The sequence below is a fragment of the Leucoraja erinacea genome, chromosome 18 (genome assembly GCF_028641065.1).
Source record: "Leucoraja erinacea ecotype New England chromosome 18, Leri_hhj_1, whole genome shotgun sequence".
Classification (NCBI taxonomy): Eukaryota; Metazoa; Chordata; class Chondrichthyes; order Rajiformes; family Rajidae; genus Leucoraja; species Leucoraja erinaceus.
The window spans coordinates 20220347-20240962 of record NC_073394.1 but is presented as its reverse complement, the minus strand read 5'-3'; the positions used below and the strand labels follow the sequence as shown (position 1 = coordinate 20240962).

Below are 20616 nucleotides of genomic sequence, written 5' to 3'. Positions count from 1 at the left end.
GGGACAATTTTACAATGTTACTGAAGCCAATTAACCTACAAACCTGTACGTATTTGGAGTGTGGGAGCACCCGGAGAAAACCCATCCAGTCATACTGAGAACGTACAAACTCCATACAGACAACACCCATAGTCAGGATCGAACCCAGGTCTCTGGCTCTGTAAGGCAGCACCTCTACCGCTGCGGCCCTTAAATTAAGCTAAACTAGACAAAAATGGAAGCTGAGGATACATCTGCACATAATCACAGAGTAACAGATTTACCTCAACTGGATGCAGAATTAAACTACTTTAGATGGTGTTTAAGCATTGAGGGGGGATGAATGCTTTTTATATTTAAAGACAAATATCCACACCGGGTAAACTTGCAGCCAATGAAACTTGTGTGCCTGTGTTTTCAGGGAAGAAAATCGCTTTCGCCAGAAACTGCTGGAGCTCACCGACACTAACAACATTGCCTCCTTGTTCCTCACAGCAGCCAACCGCTGGCTCGAAGTTCGTATGGTAAGGGCTACAGATGACGAATCTTCAATGATTATTGCCTCTCATCTTTTTTCCGCCTATTCTTATGAAATTAGAATTTGAACTGTGCGGTAAATATCCCTACAATAGCACACAAAATGTAATTGCTCCATTTCACTGACTTTCACTATAGACTTTACACTTTAGAGATACAGCACAGAAACAGGCCTTTCTGCCCGCCGAGTCTACGCCGACTAGCGATCACCCCTTACACTAATACTATCCTACACACTAGGAATCATCTTACAATTTTTTACTGAAGCCAATTAACCTACAAACCTGTATGTCTTTGGAGTGTGGGAGGAAACCGGAGCAACCGGAGAAAACCCATGGGTACTCCATACAGGCAGCATACGTAGTGTGTTCGATGGTCAGCACAGACTTGGTGGCCTATTTCCACGCTGTATCTTTCAATCAGTTCAATCAATCAAAACCTCAACTAAAAACTTGTGGGGAGATGTAAACACATGAGCTTTCAGCACAATGATCTTTCATGAGAACAAGAGTCAAGAGTGTTTCATTGTACATACCGACAATGGTACAATGAAATTCTTACTTGCAGTAGCAAAACCGGACTGGAAACATAATGCACATCGAAAATATAAAATAGATTAAATAGATTAATAACCATGGGGTAAAGATAAAGATGAAAAAGTTACCATAACATCTCTATGCATGCTAGTTCCAGGACGAGGTTTTGTTCTGGAGCCCAGTTGTTATAAAGATACCTTTAGTCACATGATAAATACACAATGTATTTGCTTATGTAACTCCCACATCCGAGTTTGGATTCACTAAAGTCAATGGTAACGGCAGTGTATCATGCAAACTTACCTGTGTTTTGCAAATTCAGCATGTGAGGAAAAATAAAATTCTAACCACATAGAATAGCACACAGAAGTGCTGGAGTAACTCAGCGGGTCAGGCAGCATCTCCCGAGGACATGGATAGGTGACGTTTCAGGTCGGGATCCTTCTTCACATTGTCACATCCCAAAACCTCACCTATCCATCTTCCCCAGAGATGCTGCCGGACCCACTGTTACTCCAGCACTTTGTGTCTTTTTGTGAAAACCAGCACCTGCAGTTCCTTGTTTCCACATAGAACAGCACTGCACAGAAACAGCCCCTTCGGTCCACAAAGTCGATACCAAATATGATGCCAAGACGAACTCTTATCTACCTGCACGATCCATATCCCTGCTTATCAGTGTACCTATCTAAAATGTACCTATGGTATCTGCCCCCACCAGCACCCTTGCAGCGAGTTCCAGGCATCCACCAGCCTTAACAACCATCCGACATAGCTGCAAAATGGTTGATGTATTTATTATTCCCTCAAAACTTAAGCATTGATTAAGGTCTGGTGGCCAAACTAATAAATGTGCAGATTCCTTGTTCACTCCTTGTTTTGTTTAACTCTGCTCAGCGACTTTATTACTTCAAACATATTATTGCTTTATTCCATGGCAATTTTACGTGAGTAAAGCTGTTTATTGTTGCCTCTAGGAATATATTGGAGCATGTGTAGTTCTTATTGCAGCAGTTGCCTCGATCACAAACTCTTTGTACTACGGACTTGCATCAGGACTTGTTGGTCTGGGACTTACCTATGCCCTCATGGTAAGAATATTATAGATGCTTAGAATATTTAGGATGGGGGGGGGGGGGGGGGGGAGGATCTCATTGAATTTATTGAATAATGAAAGGCCTAAATAGACTGGATGTGGAGAAGATGTTTCCAGTAGTGGGGGAGTCTAGGACCAGAGAGCCAGAGGGTACAGCTTCAGAATAAAAGGATGTACCTTTAGAATGGAGATGAGGAGGGATTTATTTAGCCAGAGGGTGGTGAATCTGTGGAATTAAATGCCACTGATGGCTGTGGAGGCCAAGTCATTGGGTATTTTCAAAGCAGAGATTGACAGGTTCTTGGTTTGTAAGGGAGTCAAAGGTTATGGGGAGAGGTCAGGAGATTGGGGTTGAGAGGGGAAATAATAGATCTGCCATGATTGAATGCCAGAGCAGACTCCATGGACCAAATGGTCTATGGCTCCTACATCTTATGCTCGTAATTTACTAAAAATCTGAAATTGGAAGTCTTCAGGAGTAAATATAAATTTGGGTCACTTGGAAATGGAGATTTAATTTGTTGCTTTTCAAAATTGGGTGAAATTTATTATATGTTTCTAATCATTACTATTCAATCTGAGATTTTAAATTGGGACTCCTTCGTCCAGTTGCTGAATTATATTCAAAACCAAAGTGGAAAAATATTTGGCATTAATTTTCTTGGCAAAGATCAAACTTACGATAGACTGCACACTCGTAGGCTGTGTTTTTTTTTTCTCTCTGAATTATTAGCTGTTCAAGGATTGACCAATTGCTGAAAGTAGCAACATTCTTTGCTTTGCAGATCTCAAACTACTTGAATTGGATGGTACGCAATCTAGCGGATATGGAGGTACAACTGGGTGCTGTACAAAGGATAAACAACCTCCTTAAAATCGAAACTGAAAATTACGACGGACTTATATGTGAGCATTTCCAGTGGTTCAATTGTGCTTTTATTGTCACATGTGCTAAGTGCTAACATAGCGAAATAACTTTTCTGTACAAACAGTCCTTTGGAGTATTGCATACCACCGATCCCCGATTACAATGATATAGAAATGGTCTACTGAGCCCGCATGCAAGAGGCGCCATGTTTTGGCGCCAATTTTCATAGTCCACGCTCCAGTTCCTATGATTGGTGGTTGTTCCATGCAATTCCCAGCCTGTTGCAGGCCTCCAGCCATCTCCTTCCTTGAGCGCCATGTCCCTTTCTTCGTCCGTCCACTTTTGTTCCCCGGGGGTGCATCCCGCAGCCGACCATGAGGGCGCGGTAGGCCCGTTTAGTAATGGACCTGTCCCACTTAGGCGACTCGTTAGGTGACTGCCAGGGACTAGTTTTAATGGAATTCACCTACGACATCTGGCGACAACCTACGACAGCACCTACGTCAACCTACGACAACCCACAACAGCAAAAATTGTCGCTACTGTCGCCGAAAAATTTTCAACATGTTGAAAATTTTGCGGCAGTCGCCAAAAAAATCGACTAAGTGGGACAGGCCCATTAGAATTCCAATGACCAATTAGTCAGCAAACAATCTTTTAACTATTTGTTTCTTCTCCTGGATAAATTGCAACAGCACCTTCTCAGATTCCTCCTAATTGGCCAGATGAGGGTGAGATCAAAATCCAGAATCTCAGCGTTCGGTACGACAGCACCCTTAAGCCAGTGCTAAAGAACGTGAATGTTCACATCAGTCCAGGGCAGAAGGTAAGATGGCTAAGTTATAGTCAACCTGCTGTAGAAAGGATGTCGTTAAGCTGGGAAGAGTGCAGCTAAGATTTCTGAGGATGTTGCCAGGGCCTGAGCTATAGGTTTCTTCTGGGTAGTTCACTTTCCACCCACATCCCAAAGATACGTGGATTTGTAGATTAATTGACCTCTGTGAACTGCGCCAAATGTGTGGGGAATGAATGAGAAATCGGAATAACATAGAATGAGTGTGAACGGTTGATTGATGGTCGGCATGGAGTTGGTGGGCATTTTCACGCCGTATCTTTCAATCAATTCAAACTAATGCCAGTTTTCTGAATTATAGCTAACTGTTTCTGCTACATATCTTACAGAAAGTCTCTTACTTTTGTTTGTTGAAGGGATTTCCAAATGCCTCTCGAGTGTAGGGGGTGAAAGCAAAAGTGGCATAGCATAGAACTTGTGTGAACATGTGCACAATGGTCGGCATGGACTCAGAGGGTTGCAGAGCCTGTTTCCATTCTGGACCTCTAAACCAAACTCTAAAGATATGAATGACCCGTTTTCATGTTTAACTATAGCATTACAGGCAATATAGAGTGTAGATCTCACAGTACTTACCAGGATCTCATTGAAACCATGGCAACAGATCCCATTGAAACCTACCGAATAATGAAAGGCCGGATAGAGTGGATGGCTTTGATTTGTTCTTTTCATACCTTTCATCCATTTGTTCTTTGTAACTTTTCGTACCTCTAATTTCCCTCTCTCCTGACTCTCAGTCTGAGGAAGGGTCTAGATCTAAAACGTCACCTATTCCTTTTTTCCAGAGATGCTGCCTGACCCACTGAATTAAACTAAAAGAGAGCAAGGCAATGCAATGATGTTTAAAAGCACTGCTCATTGTAATAGAAAGTACGTTTTCTTCCACACTCTACTTGAATAATCTCTCTGGTTCAGTAGGCTATATTTCTGGTGTATGTAGTAGTCCCTTATGCTGGAGTTTCAATGACAAGGTTAAAGTATATACCCTGTCCATAGTTAAGCATGCTGTGACAGGCTTTTAAAATGTATAAAGCCCTAGGGCTACTACTGAAATGGAGCGTATACTCACACTAGAGTAGATGTCCTCGGGAGAAAGGAAAGAAAGGAGAGAAAGGTACTTAAAAGAAGAGATTTGGGTCTTCTATTCCTGAAAATAGAAACCTTGGAGTGTTAATTAATTTCCATTAAAGAAAGTTAAGGCATTGAAACAACTGGGTATTTATCGAGAAGATGGCAAAGATTAGAATTCTAAAGAATTTAAAAGGCAGCAATGTAAACCAAACAGACTAAAAATAATATTACTAATAATAGTTGATTTACTTAGAACATGGAAGGCTATAATATAGAAACGTGGAACTGCAGCTGTTAGTTTACAAAAAAAAGACACAAAGTGCTGGAGTAACTGAGTGGGTCAGGCAGTATCTCTGGGAAACATAGGTCTGGAATTTTCACATCGGGAATTATCTGCAGACCAAACAAAACGGCACACGAACTGGCCCTTCGGCCCACACGGAACATGATACCAAGTTCAACTAATCTTCTCTGCCTGCGTGTGATCCATGCCCCTCCATTCTCTGCATATCCATGTGCTAATCCAAAAGCTTCTTGAAACACCACTATCGTATCTGCCTCCACCACCACCACTGGCAGTGTATTCCAGACCACTACCACCCTCTGTGCAAAAACGTGCCGCGCACGTCGGCTTTAAACTTTGCTCCTCTCACCTCAAACTTATGCCCTGTAGTCTTTTGACATTTCTACCCTGCATAGATATTTCTACCCTTCCTATGTCACTCATAATATAAAACACTTGTATTAAGTGTATAAGAAAGAGGAGATATGACATTATAATATATTATACATAAAAATCACCTTATCAATGCATTGTGAACAATTTGTGGGCAACACAGTGGTGCAGCAGTAGAGCTGCTGATTTCAGCGCCAGAGACCCAGGTTCGATCCTGACTATGGGTGTTGTATGTATGGACTCTGTACGTTCTCCCCTTGACCCATGTGGGTTTTCTCCAGGCGCTCCAGTTTCCTCTCACATTCCAAAAATGTACATGTTTGTAGGCTAATTGGCTTTGGAACAATTGTAAATCATCCCTGGTGTGTGTAGGATAGTGTTTGTGTGGTGGGAACGTTGGTCGGCGAGCACTTGGTGGGCCATAGAGCCAATTTGCACGCTGTCTCTCTAAACTAAACTAAATTGTTATCTCAGATCAGCCTAAGAAAACCCACTCCTCAGATGAAAGGTTATGGATTAATCCGACATTGTAATTGGATCTTAATCTGCAGCAGGTCAAGATACAGAATTGCCAGAGGAGTTAACATTTGAATCCCTCGCACATCTGTCTATTTAGGCTAATGCAATCTAACTAAGACGCAGTTTTCTCTATTATTCCCTTCAATATTCTTTCTCTGTAACCAAAATAAAAGTAAAGCCATTACTGTTTATGGAACACTGGTGCAGCATGACTATTTTGTTTGCTATTATAGTACAAATTCATCGACATTTCAGTTACCCAATAACATTCATTTGAATTGTGAGAAAATTGCATCTGCAAATTAATTTTGAAGTGATCTATGATTTATTGGGTAGGTAAATGTAGTTCTTTCGTCAGTCAGATTAAAAAATCCTCACTGCCAGATAGCAACTAAGCAAGGAACTATGTCAGGATGAGGAAATGGCAGAACAGTTAGAGATGAGGAAAAACTTCTTCACCCAGAGAATTGTGAATCTGTGGAATTCTCTGCCACAGAAGGCTCTGGAGGCCAATACACAGAACGTTTTCAAGAGTTAGATTTAGCTCTTAGGGCTAAAGGAATCAAGGGAGATGGGGAAAAAGCAGGAACAGCATACTGATTTTAGATGATCAGCCATGATCATATTGAATGGCAGTGCTGGCTTGAAAGGCCGGATGGCCAACTCCTGCACCCATTTTTCTATGTTAACTGCAGATGTTGGAATTTTGAGCAAAACACAAAGCGCCAGACAGGCAGCATCTGAATGGACAGCTGATGTTTCAGGTCAGGACCCTTCTTCAGACTGAATGTAGTAGGGGGAGGAAGTTGGGGAAGAGAGGTGGGGTGGGACTAAGCCTGGCAAGCGATGGGAGTCTTTTCAGTAAAAAGGAGACACAAGGATCTGCAGATACTGAAATCTTGAGCAAGTTGAATCAGGGAACATCTCTGGAGAACATGAAGAGGTGATATTTTGGGTCGGGAAGTGAGGTTCCAATCTGAAGCATGGAGCAACGGTAGAGTTGTTCGCTTACAGCGCCAGAGACGCAGGTTCGATCCCGAATGCGGTGCTGTTTGTACAGTTTGTACGTTCACTATGTGGCCGCGTTGGTTTTCTCCTGGTTCTCTGGTTTCTTCTAAAGGTGAACAAGTTTGTAGGTTAATGGGTTTTGGTAAAGATTGTAAATTGTACCTATTGTGTAGGATAGTTCTAGTGTACGGGGCAATCGCTGGTTGGCGTGGACGCGGTGGGCCGAAGGGCCTGTTTCCGCACTATATCTCTAAAGTCTAAAGTAAAGTCACCTATCCTTGTTCTCCAGAGATGCTACCTGACCCCACTGAATTACCCCAACATTTTGTGACTTTTCTCGTAAACCAGCATCTAGTTCCTTGTTTCTACCTAATAATTAACAGTTATTGTGCTCTTAAGAAAACACCAGTTCTTCGGGGATGTTAATGGTGACTGTTAAGTGGGGACAGAAACATCACATCTTTAAATCTGATGAAGGGTTCCTATCCGAAACGTCACCTATTCCTTTTCTCCAGAGATGCTGCCTGACCCACTGGGTTTCTCCAGAATTTTGTGTCTATATTCGGTTTAAACCAGCATCTGCAGTTCCTTCCTACACACTTTACTTCCTTACGTCTTTCAAAACCCTGTCTTGTAGAAGTCGAAAGGGTCTCGACCCAAAATGTCACCCATTCCTTTTCACCAGAGATGCTGTCTGACCTGCTGGAATTACTCCAACTTTTTGTGTCTATCACCCCTTCTTTCCAAATGGGATTGTGTGATATAGTGTGGAAACAGGCCCATCAGCCCAACTTTCCCACACCAGCCAGCATGTCAGCTGCACTAGTCCCACCTGCCTGAGCCTGGTCCATATCCCTCCAAATTTGCCATGTACCTGTCTATTTCTTAAAAGTTAGGATAATCCCCAGCCTCAACTACCTCCTCTGGCAACTTGTTCCATACACCCACCACCCTTTGTGTGGAAAATGTTACCCCTCAGATTCCTATTAAATCTTTTCCCCTTCACCTTGAACCTATGGTCCTCGATTCCCCTACTCTGGGCAAGAGATTCTGTGCATCTAGGACAAGGGAGAAGCACAATCTTTGGATCGCCATAATGTTTAGTTGCAGCTGCAGATTTACTCTACAACACAATAATGAGTGCTCTTTGCTTCATTTTATTCCCAGATATAGGTCATGATATATAAAAATTCTAGAATGACTGATTAAAAATACGACAATGTTCGCATTGGTGTAGCACGTTGTTTAAATGCATTACCAAATGCTTTACCATGTACTGATAATACTTCACAATGGAATCCATTTGGCCCACAGGTTGGAATCTGTGGACGGACTGGCAGTGGGAAATCTTCCTTTTCTTTAGCCTTTTTCAGAATGGTAGATATGTTTGAAGGTAAAGTTTTCACTTGAATTTGTTTTTCACACATTCTCTCATTTAATTTTTTTTTGTGTACTTTTGTTTTTATTCCCACCTATACATGTTAACATGTTTTTTTTTTTAAATGGGTACATAGCAGCAAGTTCTGGAAAACAAAGGAGAGTTAGCAACTGAAAATATTTGTTTGTGGTATTGCAACCAGGAGTTAAGGAATGTCAACAAATGCAGTGTTGAGTACTTCATTTCTTGGCGCAGCTGGTTGAGTTGCTGCCTCACAGCACCAGAGACCTGGGTTCGATCCTGTCCCCAGGCGGTCCATGTGGAGTTTGCATGCTCTCCCTGTGACTGCTTGGATTTTCTCCAGATGCTCCATTTTCTTCCCACGTTCCAAAGATGTACTGGTTTGTGGGTTAATTTGCTTCTGTAAATTGCCACTAGTGTGCAGGGAGATGAAATCAGATAACATAGAACTAGTGTAGGTGTGATCGTTGGGTGGCATGGACTCGGTGGGCCAAAGGGCCTATTTCCACTCTGTATCTCTAAACAAACAATGGTACTGGCAGAGTAGGCACAAACAAGGAACTGCAGATGCTGGTTTACAACAACAAAAAAAAGACAAAATGCTGGAGTAACTCAGCAGTTCAGGCAGTATCTTTGGAGAACATGGATAGGTTGACATTTTGGGTCGGGACCCTTCTTCAAACTTAGAAATAAACCTTTAAGCAACGTGCTTAAATTCCAAGCTAAACGAAAATTACTCCTAGCATATTTTAATGTAATAAGTGATAGAAAAGTTGGCTGTCCTTGTGCCAAAGAACTATAAAACAGCGAAGATGCAAGGAACCACATACAGTGCATTGAGAAAGTATTCAGACCCCTTCACTTTTTCCACATTCTGTTACATTACAGCCTTATTCTAAAATTGGTTACAGTCATTATTTTTTAGCATCAATCTACGCACAATACCTCATAATATAAAAGTGAAAACAGGTGTTTAGTAATTATTGCAAAATAATTAAAAATAAATAACTGAAATATCACATTTATGTAAGTATTCAGACCCTTTGCTGTGACTCTCAAAATTGAGCTTTGGTGCATCGTGTTTCCATTGATTATCCTTGAGATGTTTCTACAACTTGATAGGAGTCTACAAGTGGTAAATTCAATTGATTGTACATGATTTGGAAAGGCACACACCTGTCTATATAAGGTCGCACCGTTGACAGTGCATGTCAGAGCAAAAAACAAGCCATGAAGACGAAGGGATTGTCTGTAGACCTCCGAGACAGGATTGTGTTGAGACACAGATCTGGGGAAAACATTTTTTGGAGCATTGCAGGTCCCGAAGAGCACAGTGGCCTCCGTCATTCTTAAATAGAACTTTGAAACCACCAGGACTCTTCATAGAGCCTGGCCAAACTGAGCAATCGGGGGAGAAGGGCCTTAGGATAGAGACTTACTAACATATTCAGGGAGGTGACCTAGAATCTGATGGTCACTCTAACAGAGCTACAGAGTTCCTCTGTGGAGATGGGAGAAACTTCCAGATGAACAACTATATCTGCAGCACTCCACCAATCAGGCCTTTATTGGAGAGTGGCCAAACAGAAGCCACTCCTCAGTTAAAGGCACATGACAGCCCGCTTGGAGTTTGCCAAAAGGCACCTAAACAAGATTCCCTGGCCTGATGAAACCAAGATTGAACTCTTTGGCCTGAATGCCAAGTGTCACGTCTGGAGGAAACCAGGCACCGCTCATCACCTGGCCAATACCATATCTATGGTGAAGCATTGTGGTGGCTGTAGGGATGTTTTTCAGCGGTAGGAACTGGGAGACCAGTCAGGATTGAGGTAAAGATGAACGGAGCAAAGTATAGAGAGATCCTTGATGAAAACCTGCTCCAGAGCGTTCAGGACCTCGGACTGGGCAGACGTTCACCTTCCAACAGGACAATGACCTAAAGCTCACGTCCAAGACAACGCAAGAGTGGCTTTGTGACAAGTCTGTGAATGTCCGTAAGTGGCCCGGCCAGAGCCCGGACTTGAACCCGATCGAACATCTCTGGAGGGATCTGAAAATAGCTGTGCATCGACACTCCCCATCCAACCTGACAGAGCTTGAGTGGATCTGCAGAGAAGAATGGGATAAATTACCCAAATACAGGTGTGCCAAGCTTGTAGCGTGATACCCAAGAAGACTTGAGGTTGTAATCACTGCCAAAGGTGCCTCAATAAAGTACTGAATAAAGGGTCTGAATACTTATGTAAATGTAATATTTCAGTTATTTATTTTTAATTATTTTGCAAAAATTTCTAAACACCTGTTTTCACTTTTTTATGGTGGGCCATTGTGTGTAGATTGCTGATAAAAAAAATGAATTTAATCCATTTTAGAATAAGGCTGTAACGTAACAAAATGTGGAAAAAGTGAAGGGGTCTGAATACTTACTGAATACACTGTATAATGGAATCTTGAGCAAAACACAAAGTGCAGGAGGAACTCAGCGGGTTATGCAGCATTTGTGGAGGGAATGCATAGGTGACGTTTTGGGTCAGGACCCTTCTTCAGACTGTATAGAAGAGTCATCGAGTCATACAGCATGGAAATAGGTCCTTCGGCCCAACTTGCCCACACCGACCAACATGCCCCATCTACACTAGCCTGAAATCTACAGTTGGCCCATAAACCTTTAAACCTATGCCATCGATGTACCTGCCTAAATGTTTCTTAAACGTTGTGTAGTAGTACTGGTTTAAGACAAGGACATTTTAATGAAACTGGTTAAGGTATCACATAACATGCATGTTACACGGTGTTTGTACAGTACAGTACTTTATCAACATTTTGATGACTGTTTTTTCCCTGCTACAATAGGGAGAATACTTATTGATGGAATAGACATTTCTAAACTGCCACTAAGCATGTTGCGATCCAGACTCTCTATCATTCTTCAAGATCCTGTGTTATTCAGTGGTTCAATACGGTTAGTATTAATGAAAAAGCAAATGGATCTTCCATGGGTAATGCCAATTGCATAATTCATGTGCGAATCAGCTTCAGCGAATCTGTGTCAATTTGCATAAAATATTATTTCTGCTGTTGACTTTGTTCTTAGAAGACTGCAATGTAGATCAAAATAATCAAAATTCAGATACTTGTCTGATAAAAGGTTTAGTTTTATATTGTCATGCATATCGAGGTACAGTGAGAAGCTTTTTTGTTGCGTGCTATCAGTCAATGAAAAGATGGGCAGCACAATGACGCAGCGGTAGAGCTGTTGCCTTACCATGCCAGAGACCCAGATTCGATCCTGACTATGGGTGCTGTCTGTATGGAGTTTGTATGATCTCCTTGTGATTGCGTGGGTTTTCTCCAGATACTGCAGTCTCCTCCCACATTTCAAATACATGCAGATTTGTAACATCAGCTTCAGTAACATCTTATATTGTCCCTAGTGTGTGGGATAGTTCTTGTGTATGGGGTGATCACTGGTTGGCGCGGACCCGGTGGGCCCAAGGGCCTATTTCTGCGCTGCATCTTTAAAGTCTAAACTAAAAACTATACATGATTACAATCAAGCCGTCCACAGTGTACAAATACAAGATAAAGGGTATAACGTTTTGTGCAAGATAAAGTTCAGTAAAGTCCAATCAAAGATAATAGGAGGAAACCCACATGGCCTCTGGGAGAATATGTAGACTATGTACAGACAGCACCCGTAGTCAGGATTGAACCCGGGTCTCTGGCACTGCACGGCAGCAACTCTACCGCTACGCCACTGTGCCACCCCCTTTTTTAAATGTGTATTGAACAGTTTGTCAACTAAGAGTTGACTCGGGTTCAATGGGTCTCCGTACCACAATGACTTGAAGATAATCAAACAAACTTGTAAAATTTGAATTTTGAACTTGTTTTTTTCTTTTTCCTGTAGATTTAACTTGGACCCAGAGAAAAAATGCACCGACAGCATTCTGTGGGAGTCCTTAGAGATCGCACAACTCAAACACTTGGTGAAAGCTTTACCTGGAGGTTTAGGTAACATAGCGGAAAAATTAATGCAACAGAAACACATTGACAAAATTAATGTTTTACTACATCCTCACACGTCACAGATCATAAGTACCATATTTGATATCGTACTTTGTAGAGTATATTTTTCTAACCCTACAGAAAGATAAACTTTACATTATCAAAAGATCACAAAATAATTAATTCTGTAATGTAGAAGGAAAGATAAAGCAAAACATTTATTTTTGTGAAAATAAGGAACTGCAGATGCTAGTTTACAAAAAGACACAAAGTGTAGCAATGTTACAAAATTTTGAGATTTTAAAAATCAAGTCTGCAATTTATCCCATCATATAAAGCATAACAATAAGTTTAATTTGACACCAAATTCACTTTCATATCTCAAGTATTAAAAAAGTTATGGCCATTTTCATACTCGGAAATTAGCATCTTGTTCCCTATTGATTTTCAATGGACATTACAAAAAAGCTGTGATCTTGGATAATCAAAGGCCCATTTCTTAAGGAAAGATTAACATTTTTAAATAGCCTAAGTGTCCAAAGATTATTCACAAATAATTCACAATATAACATGATTTTTATATCTAATTTACATTAATTTATAGGCCAAATGGAAGGAATTTAGTGTTCAATTGCTGTAAATAAATGCCCATTTAAATCGGCTTTCTAGTGGGTTCATGTGAACGCGCTGGTTTAGAATGTTGACAGCGCGCTGGATTAGTGCCCTCAAATGCCGAGAAAAATACTGCGGGATATAAAAAGCCCAAAATGAACTATTCGCTATAGATAACTTGATATATAGGGTTATATATATGCCCCATTTAATGTAAAAATAAGGTACATACCTTTAATTGTTTGCTTTATAAAACCCTGGGGCTGCGAGATGTTGCGGAATCAGAGAGTAATTTTAAACTATTATAACTATATTATCGAGGCCTATAAAACTAATAATACCTTTTGCGACCGGGTCTTGCAGCGATTTTTCGTTAATGATTTACTAGGCTGAACATCTGCGATTAGTACAGCCTAGTAAAAATCGCGTTTTAAACCCGCCCCCTCCAAACAGCGCCAAAATCGCCGACCTGGCTGTGGGCAGATTCCCAATGGCGATTCAGGTAGGTTTTGTAACATACCTACAAAGTGTTGAGTAACTCAGCAAGTCAGGCAGCATCTGTGGAGAACATTGATAGGTGATGTTTCGGGTCAGGACCCTTCTCCAGTCTGATTGTAGTGGGGATCAGTCTGAAGATGTATCCCGACCCGAAACATCACCTATCCATGTTCTCCAGAGATGCTGCCTGACCCGCTGAATTGTCAGTGTTGGGGATCACATATTTCATGTATGTTTCAATTTGCTGCATATCCTCCAATATTACATTAAGCAGATATTAAAATGAGATTTTGTACACAGAAAATACAAATCACATCTTGCCTCATGTTTGAATGTATGAATAATTAACCTCGGATTTTAAAGGAATGATAGATGTACAAAGATAAGAGAGTGCAAGGGAGTGTGGAATAGATATGCAAAAGAATGCGAAGGTTATAGAATGCAGGAAAGTTTAGTTTAGTGTCACATGTACCGAGGTACAGTGAAAAGGTTTTGTTGCATGCTAAACAGTCTGTGGAAAGACCATACATGATTACAATCGAGTCGTCCAATGTGCAGATACATGATAAAGGGGATAATGTTTAGTGCAAGATAAAGATAATGGAAGAAACAGATGGATCGTATTTGTCTTGGCAGCAATGTGGATTGGTGCAGCTGTCCACTGACAGCTTATATTAACCACCTATTGATTTTTACACCATCACCTGAACAAACCTGAATAAAGCAAGTGATTGAAGCAGAAGCTACAACAAGAATTTCAAAAGGTTTCCAATACCAGCTAAAGCTAGTTTAGGCAGCAGTTTATTTTTAGTTTAATATGTGAGACCGCAGAGGAAAAGCTTAGCAGCATGAGAGGGAGAGAGTATCGCTGCCTTTTTAAGTTAATGGGCATCCAGCCATGACACTGGTTTATACAGCTATCTTTTGTTTATGTCCACTTGCGGCAGATAAAGAAAAAATAATTTGAAGACAAAAAGCCTTGCCTTAATCTCTTTAATGACAGTTTTTACTAATGTAGTTCCTGATGCATACAATATGCAGATTAGTACCTTGATTTATAATAGCATAGATCAAGCTTTAGTTTCCTCCAGATTAGTTTAGTTTGTTGTCACGTGTACCGAGGTACAGTGAAAAGCTTTTTTGTTACATGCTGACGTGTCAGGGGAAAGACTATACATGATTACAATCGCGCAGTCCACAGTGTAAAGATACAGGATGAAGAGAATGACATTTAGTTGATCTCAGACCTAGTCATAGTCATACAGTGGGAAACAGGCCCTTCGCCTCAACTCGTCCATGGCTACCACCAGTCCACATCTATGCTAGTCCCATCTGCTCACATTTGAAGCCGGGTCTCTGGAGGTGTGAGACAGCAACTTTACCGTTGGTGCCACTGTGCTGCCTTGTCCAAATGTCTTTTAAATTTGTTTGCGACAAATGAACCAGCCACATTGATAAACATTGCCACAATCCTGTGGATCCAGTTACATGAGTGAAATAGATTAGTGGTTGGCTTGCAATTTTAAAATATTACACCGCATAAACACGACGCTAATGAATTGTGAATGTTTTGTGGGGCATGCAGAGTAGAATTATAACTACATGTCTTCCCAATCAAAAATAATTAAAGCTAGGATCAAGGCACATCCCGCTCTCCTGGAACAGGCTCATAACCGGTTGTAAATAAACCAGCACAAGCAAACGAGGTTGGAGACCATTTAAAGAATGCATGCTTCAGATCTTTTTTCCCCACTTCACTTCTCCCCTTGATCATGTGCGCCTTCTCTGTGTTTCCTCTAACACTCCAAAGACGTATAGGTTTGTGGGTTAATTTGCTTCTATAAATTATAATAGTCCTTATGGAGTAGGATAGTGTTAGTTTATGGGGTGATCGCTGGTCGGCGAGGACCCGGTAGGCCAAAGGGCCTGTTTCTGTGCTGTATCTCTGATGCTGGCCAAGTGAGTATCTCACACAGGGAGAGTGTAATTGACTTCTAATATTAGGAATTCCTGGAAATCTTTCAGTGATTTATGTTGGAAACTGCGTATGCACTGACATCAGATAGGCTTAGCAGTGATAAATGTAAGGCGGCACAGTGTCGCAGTTGGTAGTGCTGCTGCTTCACAGCACCAGAGACCCAGGTCCGATCCTGACGTTGCACATTCTCCCAGTGACCATGTGAAATTCCTCCTGGTGCTCCAGTTTCCTCCCACATCGCAAAGACGTGCGGGTTTGTTGGTTAATTTACCTCTGTAATTTACCTAGTGTATAGGGAGTGGATGAGAAAGTGGGATAACATAGAACTAGCGTGAATGGGGATCATTGGTCATCGTGGAGGAAGGGATGAAGAGTCTGTTTCAACGCTGTGTCTTTTAATCAATTCAAAACAATTGTGGTCAAAATTTACTGATGCTCTTTATACTAATGCTAATGGCTGTAGGAACTAGTATCCATAATATCAATAGCCAGAGCGTTCATTGACCTTGCAAATTATTCAACGTTTAATACATTTAATTTAGTTGAGATACAGCAAAAACCTACGAGAGACAAAGGTTGGATAGACAGGCAGAATCTTTTGCCCAGGGTGGAAATGTGAAAGGCTGGAGGGTATGGCTTTATGGTGGAGAACAAGTTTTTAAACATAGAGTGGTGGGTGCCTAGAACAGCTGCCAGCATGGTGGTGGAGACAGATATTATGGTATTTACTTTTAGAGAGGCACATGAATATGCAGTGGGTAGAGGGATACGGTTCATGTGCAAGCAGAGAGTAGTTTAACTTGGCACTATGTCAGGCACAAATTCTGTGCTGTACTGTTCTATGTTCTAATTTACCTCCCTTGCCGTACACACCTTGGTGCGGGAATTGCAAGCCTCTATGTACAATTACAATAAACCCAGACTAATGTAAACAGTATAATATCTGCAATGCAAAATATTAGTCAGATTATTGGGTTTTTTTATAATTAATTGCAAGGAATTTTTGCCCTGAAGTCCAAAACAATGGCAATAATTAGCTTTTTTTGGAAAGTCAGGAGAGCAAATATTCCTTTCCACATTATGCCGAAGGAAAATACTAAATGTTTAAAAATAAAGATTATCAATCTCCACCACCATTCTGGCAGTGCGTTCCAGGCATCCACCACTCTGAGTTTAAAAACCTGCCCCACATATCTCTTTTAAACTGTCCTTCGCACTATAAACCTTTGCCCTCCGGTCTTTGATACTTCCACCATGGGCAAACGGTTCTGACTGTCTACCCTACCTATGTCTCTAGTAATTTTGTGCTGCATCTCTGAACTAAACAAAATTAAAAATCAAATGTACTCAACATTGTTGAGTAGTTTGCCAGGTCAATGAATATTAAGTTTATTATATTACCTCAGTCATGAATAATGATTCCGACTTTTTTCATATCTGAATGGCAGATGCTACCGTTACAGAAGGAGGAGAAAATTTTAGCTTGGGTCAACGTCAGCTGTTTTGCTTGGCAAGAGCCTTTGTGCGGAAAAGTAGTGTGTTGATTATGGATGAAGCCACAGCCTCAATCGACATGGAAACAGTAAGTACCAGTGGTCATCTTTAATTTATGATTATTTCTGAGAGGCATCAATCTGGGGAGAAGTGAAACAGTTTTAGGATTTGCACGGGCAAGCACTGAAACTGCAAAGTGTGTTCCCATCATCAGCGAGGAGCAAACAACTCCATGCAAATTTTCCAAGATCAGTTTACCATCTGTGGTAAGGGATACAATTGTCATACATCTATATAAAACAAAGTAGTTTGGTGTAACCAATATATATTTCAAGGATGTTTTCAGAAAATTCTTAAGATGCAGATGCTGAATTTGAATCACTTCTGTTCACTATCTTTATTATTTACACATGCAACTAAATTGAGTGGAGGGGAACCAGACGACAAGGTTTGCAATGACAGGGGATGGATTGAATAGGGGTAACTTTTTCACTCATATGGTGTGGGTATATGCAACAAGCAGCCCTAGGAGGTAGTTGATGTTGGTACTATAAACGTCTTTTAGAAGACATCTGGTAAAGAACATGAATACAAAAGGTTTAGAGGTATATATGAGCCAAATGCAAGCATGTGGGACCAGCTTAGATATGACATTTTGGTCAGCACAGACGAGTTGGGCCGTTGGACCTGTTTCTGTGCTGAATGACTCTAAATGATACTGCTCTTTTCCAGGAAAATATTTTACAGAAAGTTGTGATGACAGCCTTTGCAGATCGAACAGTGGTGACCATTGCTGTAAGTAACATCAGCCTTTACTAGTTTAGAACCCACCAAGATGGGATTCCAGTTTCATAGGTGTTACTGACTGTGGATAAATCAAGAGTTTTAAAGGATGATATTATCAACAAATTTCATTTATGATCAATTCATCTGAGAGGCATCAACCAAGAGAAAAGTGATACGGGTTTAGGATTTGCATTGATAAGCCCTGAAACTGCAAAGTGTGTTCCCATCACACACCCATAATTGGGGAGGAACAAACAACCCCAAGCAAATATAATGAGTCTGAAGGAGGGTCCTGACCTGAAACATCACCTATCAATTTTCTCCAGAGATGTTGCCCAACCCGTCGATTTACTCCAGCGCTTTGCATCCATCTTAAATACAATGAGAACAGTTTAACATCTGTGGTTAGGGATTCTGAGCTGCAAGCACATTGATTGGAATAAAGACTCTTAAAGATCAAATTTGAGAATTGGATATCAAAGACAGGCACTCATGTTTCATCCATGTATAGATACCTTGGAAATATGGATGTTGGGCTGTGTGTTGAGACCACTGATTAGGAATGGGGCCACAATAAATGCTTTCCTTTAATTAATTAATTGGGACAGTGCTGAATCTTCCATATAAACCTGACTTTGCTGCAATTCAAAAGGAGCAAAGGATTTTATGCTGGAAAACCAAAAGGTATTAATAAACGTGACATAAACAATTATAATTTTGGTGATATTTATTCTTTTAAAACAATAAATTCTAATGGGACGGATATTAGACTTCAACTCTTATGGATTGTTCAACTCTGGATTACTGATTTAGTAAAACCAGAACCCTAAAACATCTAGTGGGTCAAAATTCCTTCAACCCACCAAGTCCACGCTGATCATCAATAACCCGTTCACACTAGGTCTGTTATCTCACTTTCTCTTCCACTCCATACACACGCAGGCCATTTAACCTAAAAATCTGCATATCTTAGGGATGTAGGAACAGTCTTATGCTTGCCGAGGAATCCCATGCAGCCAGTGAGAACATGTAAACTGATAGTATCTGAAGTCAGGGTCGAAACTGGATCTCAATAATATGGCAATGGAATGGAGAGCAAGACCAGTTCAATCCAACCAAAGTAGCAACTATCATGGGAACTTTATGACTTGCTCATTGTTACGATTTTTTTGTGAACCTGTGTGAAAGATTTTCCCCCTTTCCTTTTATAGCATCGGGTTTCGCTAATTTTGGACGCAGATCAGATTGTAGTCCTGTTTGAGGGCACAGTAGCGGAGAACGATTCTGTATCTAATTTGATGAGCAAAGACAGCAAATTTGCCTCTTTAGTGAAGTCCAAAAAATAAAGATGCAGGCACAAAGGTGACTTGCTGGGTTTGTATGGGAATGGTGTGTAATTGTTGCAAAAACAGACGTATTCCGCTTCCAAAACTAACCCGGGCTGTGTTTTGCTTTCCAGCGATGAGTGGCTAACCAAGATTCATATTTTTCAAACTAATATCTGGCCTTGAAAACAAATCATGCTAATAATTATTTTGGTTTTCCAGCATCGTGTGCACACCATTTTGAATGCAGACCTGGTGATTGTGATGAAGAGAGGAATTATCTTGGAATACGACACTCCCAGCATACTCTTGGAACAAAGAGATGGAATCTTTGCCTCTTTTGTACAGGCAGATAAATGATACATAGCAATAGATGCATTTGTAATTTCATTTGTTCTGTAAATAAAATTGGCACATTTCTTACTGATGCAGTGTAGTGGCCAAAGTTTTTCCCTGGTTGGGATGTAAACTATTTACCATGTACCTGCCGAATCCCTTTTAAACGTGTTTATAGACCTAATTCTCAGTTTCTGTTTTCGAAGATAGCAATAATTTTGTGTTTTACTGTCCATTATTGTTGTCAGCAATCTTCACCGTTCATTCTCCTGCTCCCAGAGCCAATAATAAGTTATATTAGTCCTACATGCCTTCCTATTTTCACGCCAGTCTGTTTCGCCCAGAAAGGTTAGTTCTGCCTTTAGGCATCCATATTTGCGAGTCTTTGTAAGTTAGCATCCCTCGATACAATGACAACAACCAGGTAGGATGGGAGAGACGCTCTATATGCAGCACTCTTTCAGTGAATCGCAGGGGCCGCACAAGGGTAATGTTGTGTTCAGTGACCTGGAGAGCTTTGTTTATCTGGGCTACAAAATAGGCTGACACATCCTTAAACTGCAATGTGAGTCAGTGTATGTTGTTCACCATATCCTGCTATACTTCAAACCACAAGTACGGAAAACACCTGCGATTTTCATCAAAGGGAAATGGTAAATAATTCAGGAGGCAAGACTGATGTCACTTCCAAAATAACATGTCAGGAATAGCACAAAGCAAGATTCTATATTATACATTTTCAAGAAACGATTGTTTGATTGCGCTATTTATGCTGATTGACAGAAATGTGTGATTAACCAGAAGATTAAAAGAATTTCCTTTGGTGGCAGACATCAGGACAAAGGAATATAATTAAAATTAGGGCCAAGTTGGTTTGGGTCAGAAAGATGACATAAAAGGATGGCACAGCTAGTACAGCTGCTGCCTCAGTGCCAGAGATCCAGGTTCGATCCTCGGGTGCTGTTTGCAACGGAGTTTGCATGTTCTCCCTGTTACCATGAGGGTTTCCTTTGGGTGTTCCAGGTTCCTCCCACATC

The 20616-nt window shown here is 40.9% G+C and overlaps 1 protein-coding gene across 4 annotated transcripts in view; it reads left to right on the top strand.

The window, feature by feature from the left end:
- Positions 1 to 19670, top strand: part of abcc8 (ATP-binding cassette, sub-family C (CFTR/MRP), member 8) — a 93291-nt gene extending 73621 nt beyond the window's left edge. For 3 of the 4 annotated variants that reach the window (XM_055649501.1, XM_055649500.1, XM_055649498.1), the window contains 10 exons: positions 401 to 503; positions 2030 to 2143; positions 2934 to 3054; positions 3712 to 3842; positions 8458 to 8536; positions 11396 to 11504; positions 12453 to 12556; positions 17087 to 17220; positions 17865 to 17927; positions 19466 to 19670. In XM_055649501.1, the coding sequence (XP_055505476.1) occupies positions 401 to 503; positions 2030 to 2143; positions 2934 to 3054; positions 3712 to 3842; positions 8458 to 8536; positions 11396 to 11504; positions 12453 to 12556; positions 17087 to 17220; positions 17865 to 17927; positions 19466 to 19603 (1096 nt within the window). In that variant the 3' untranslated portion in view covers positions 19604 to 19670. Of the gene's footprint in view, positions 1 to 400; positions 504 to 2029; positions 2144 to 2933; positions 3055 to 3711; positions 3843 to 8457; positions 8537 to 11395; positions 11505 to 12452; positions 12557 to 17086; positions 17221 to 17864; positions 17928 to 19129; positions 19281 to 19465 lie in introns of all 4 variants that reach the window. The other variant, XM_055649499.1, reaches the window with a different exon arrangement.
- Positions 19671 to 20616: the final 946 nt, after the last annotated feature.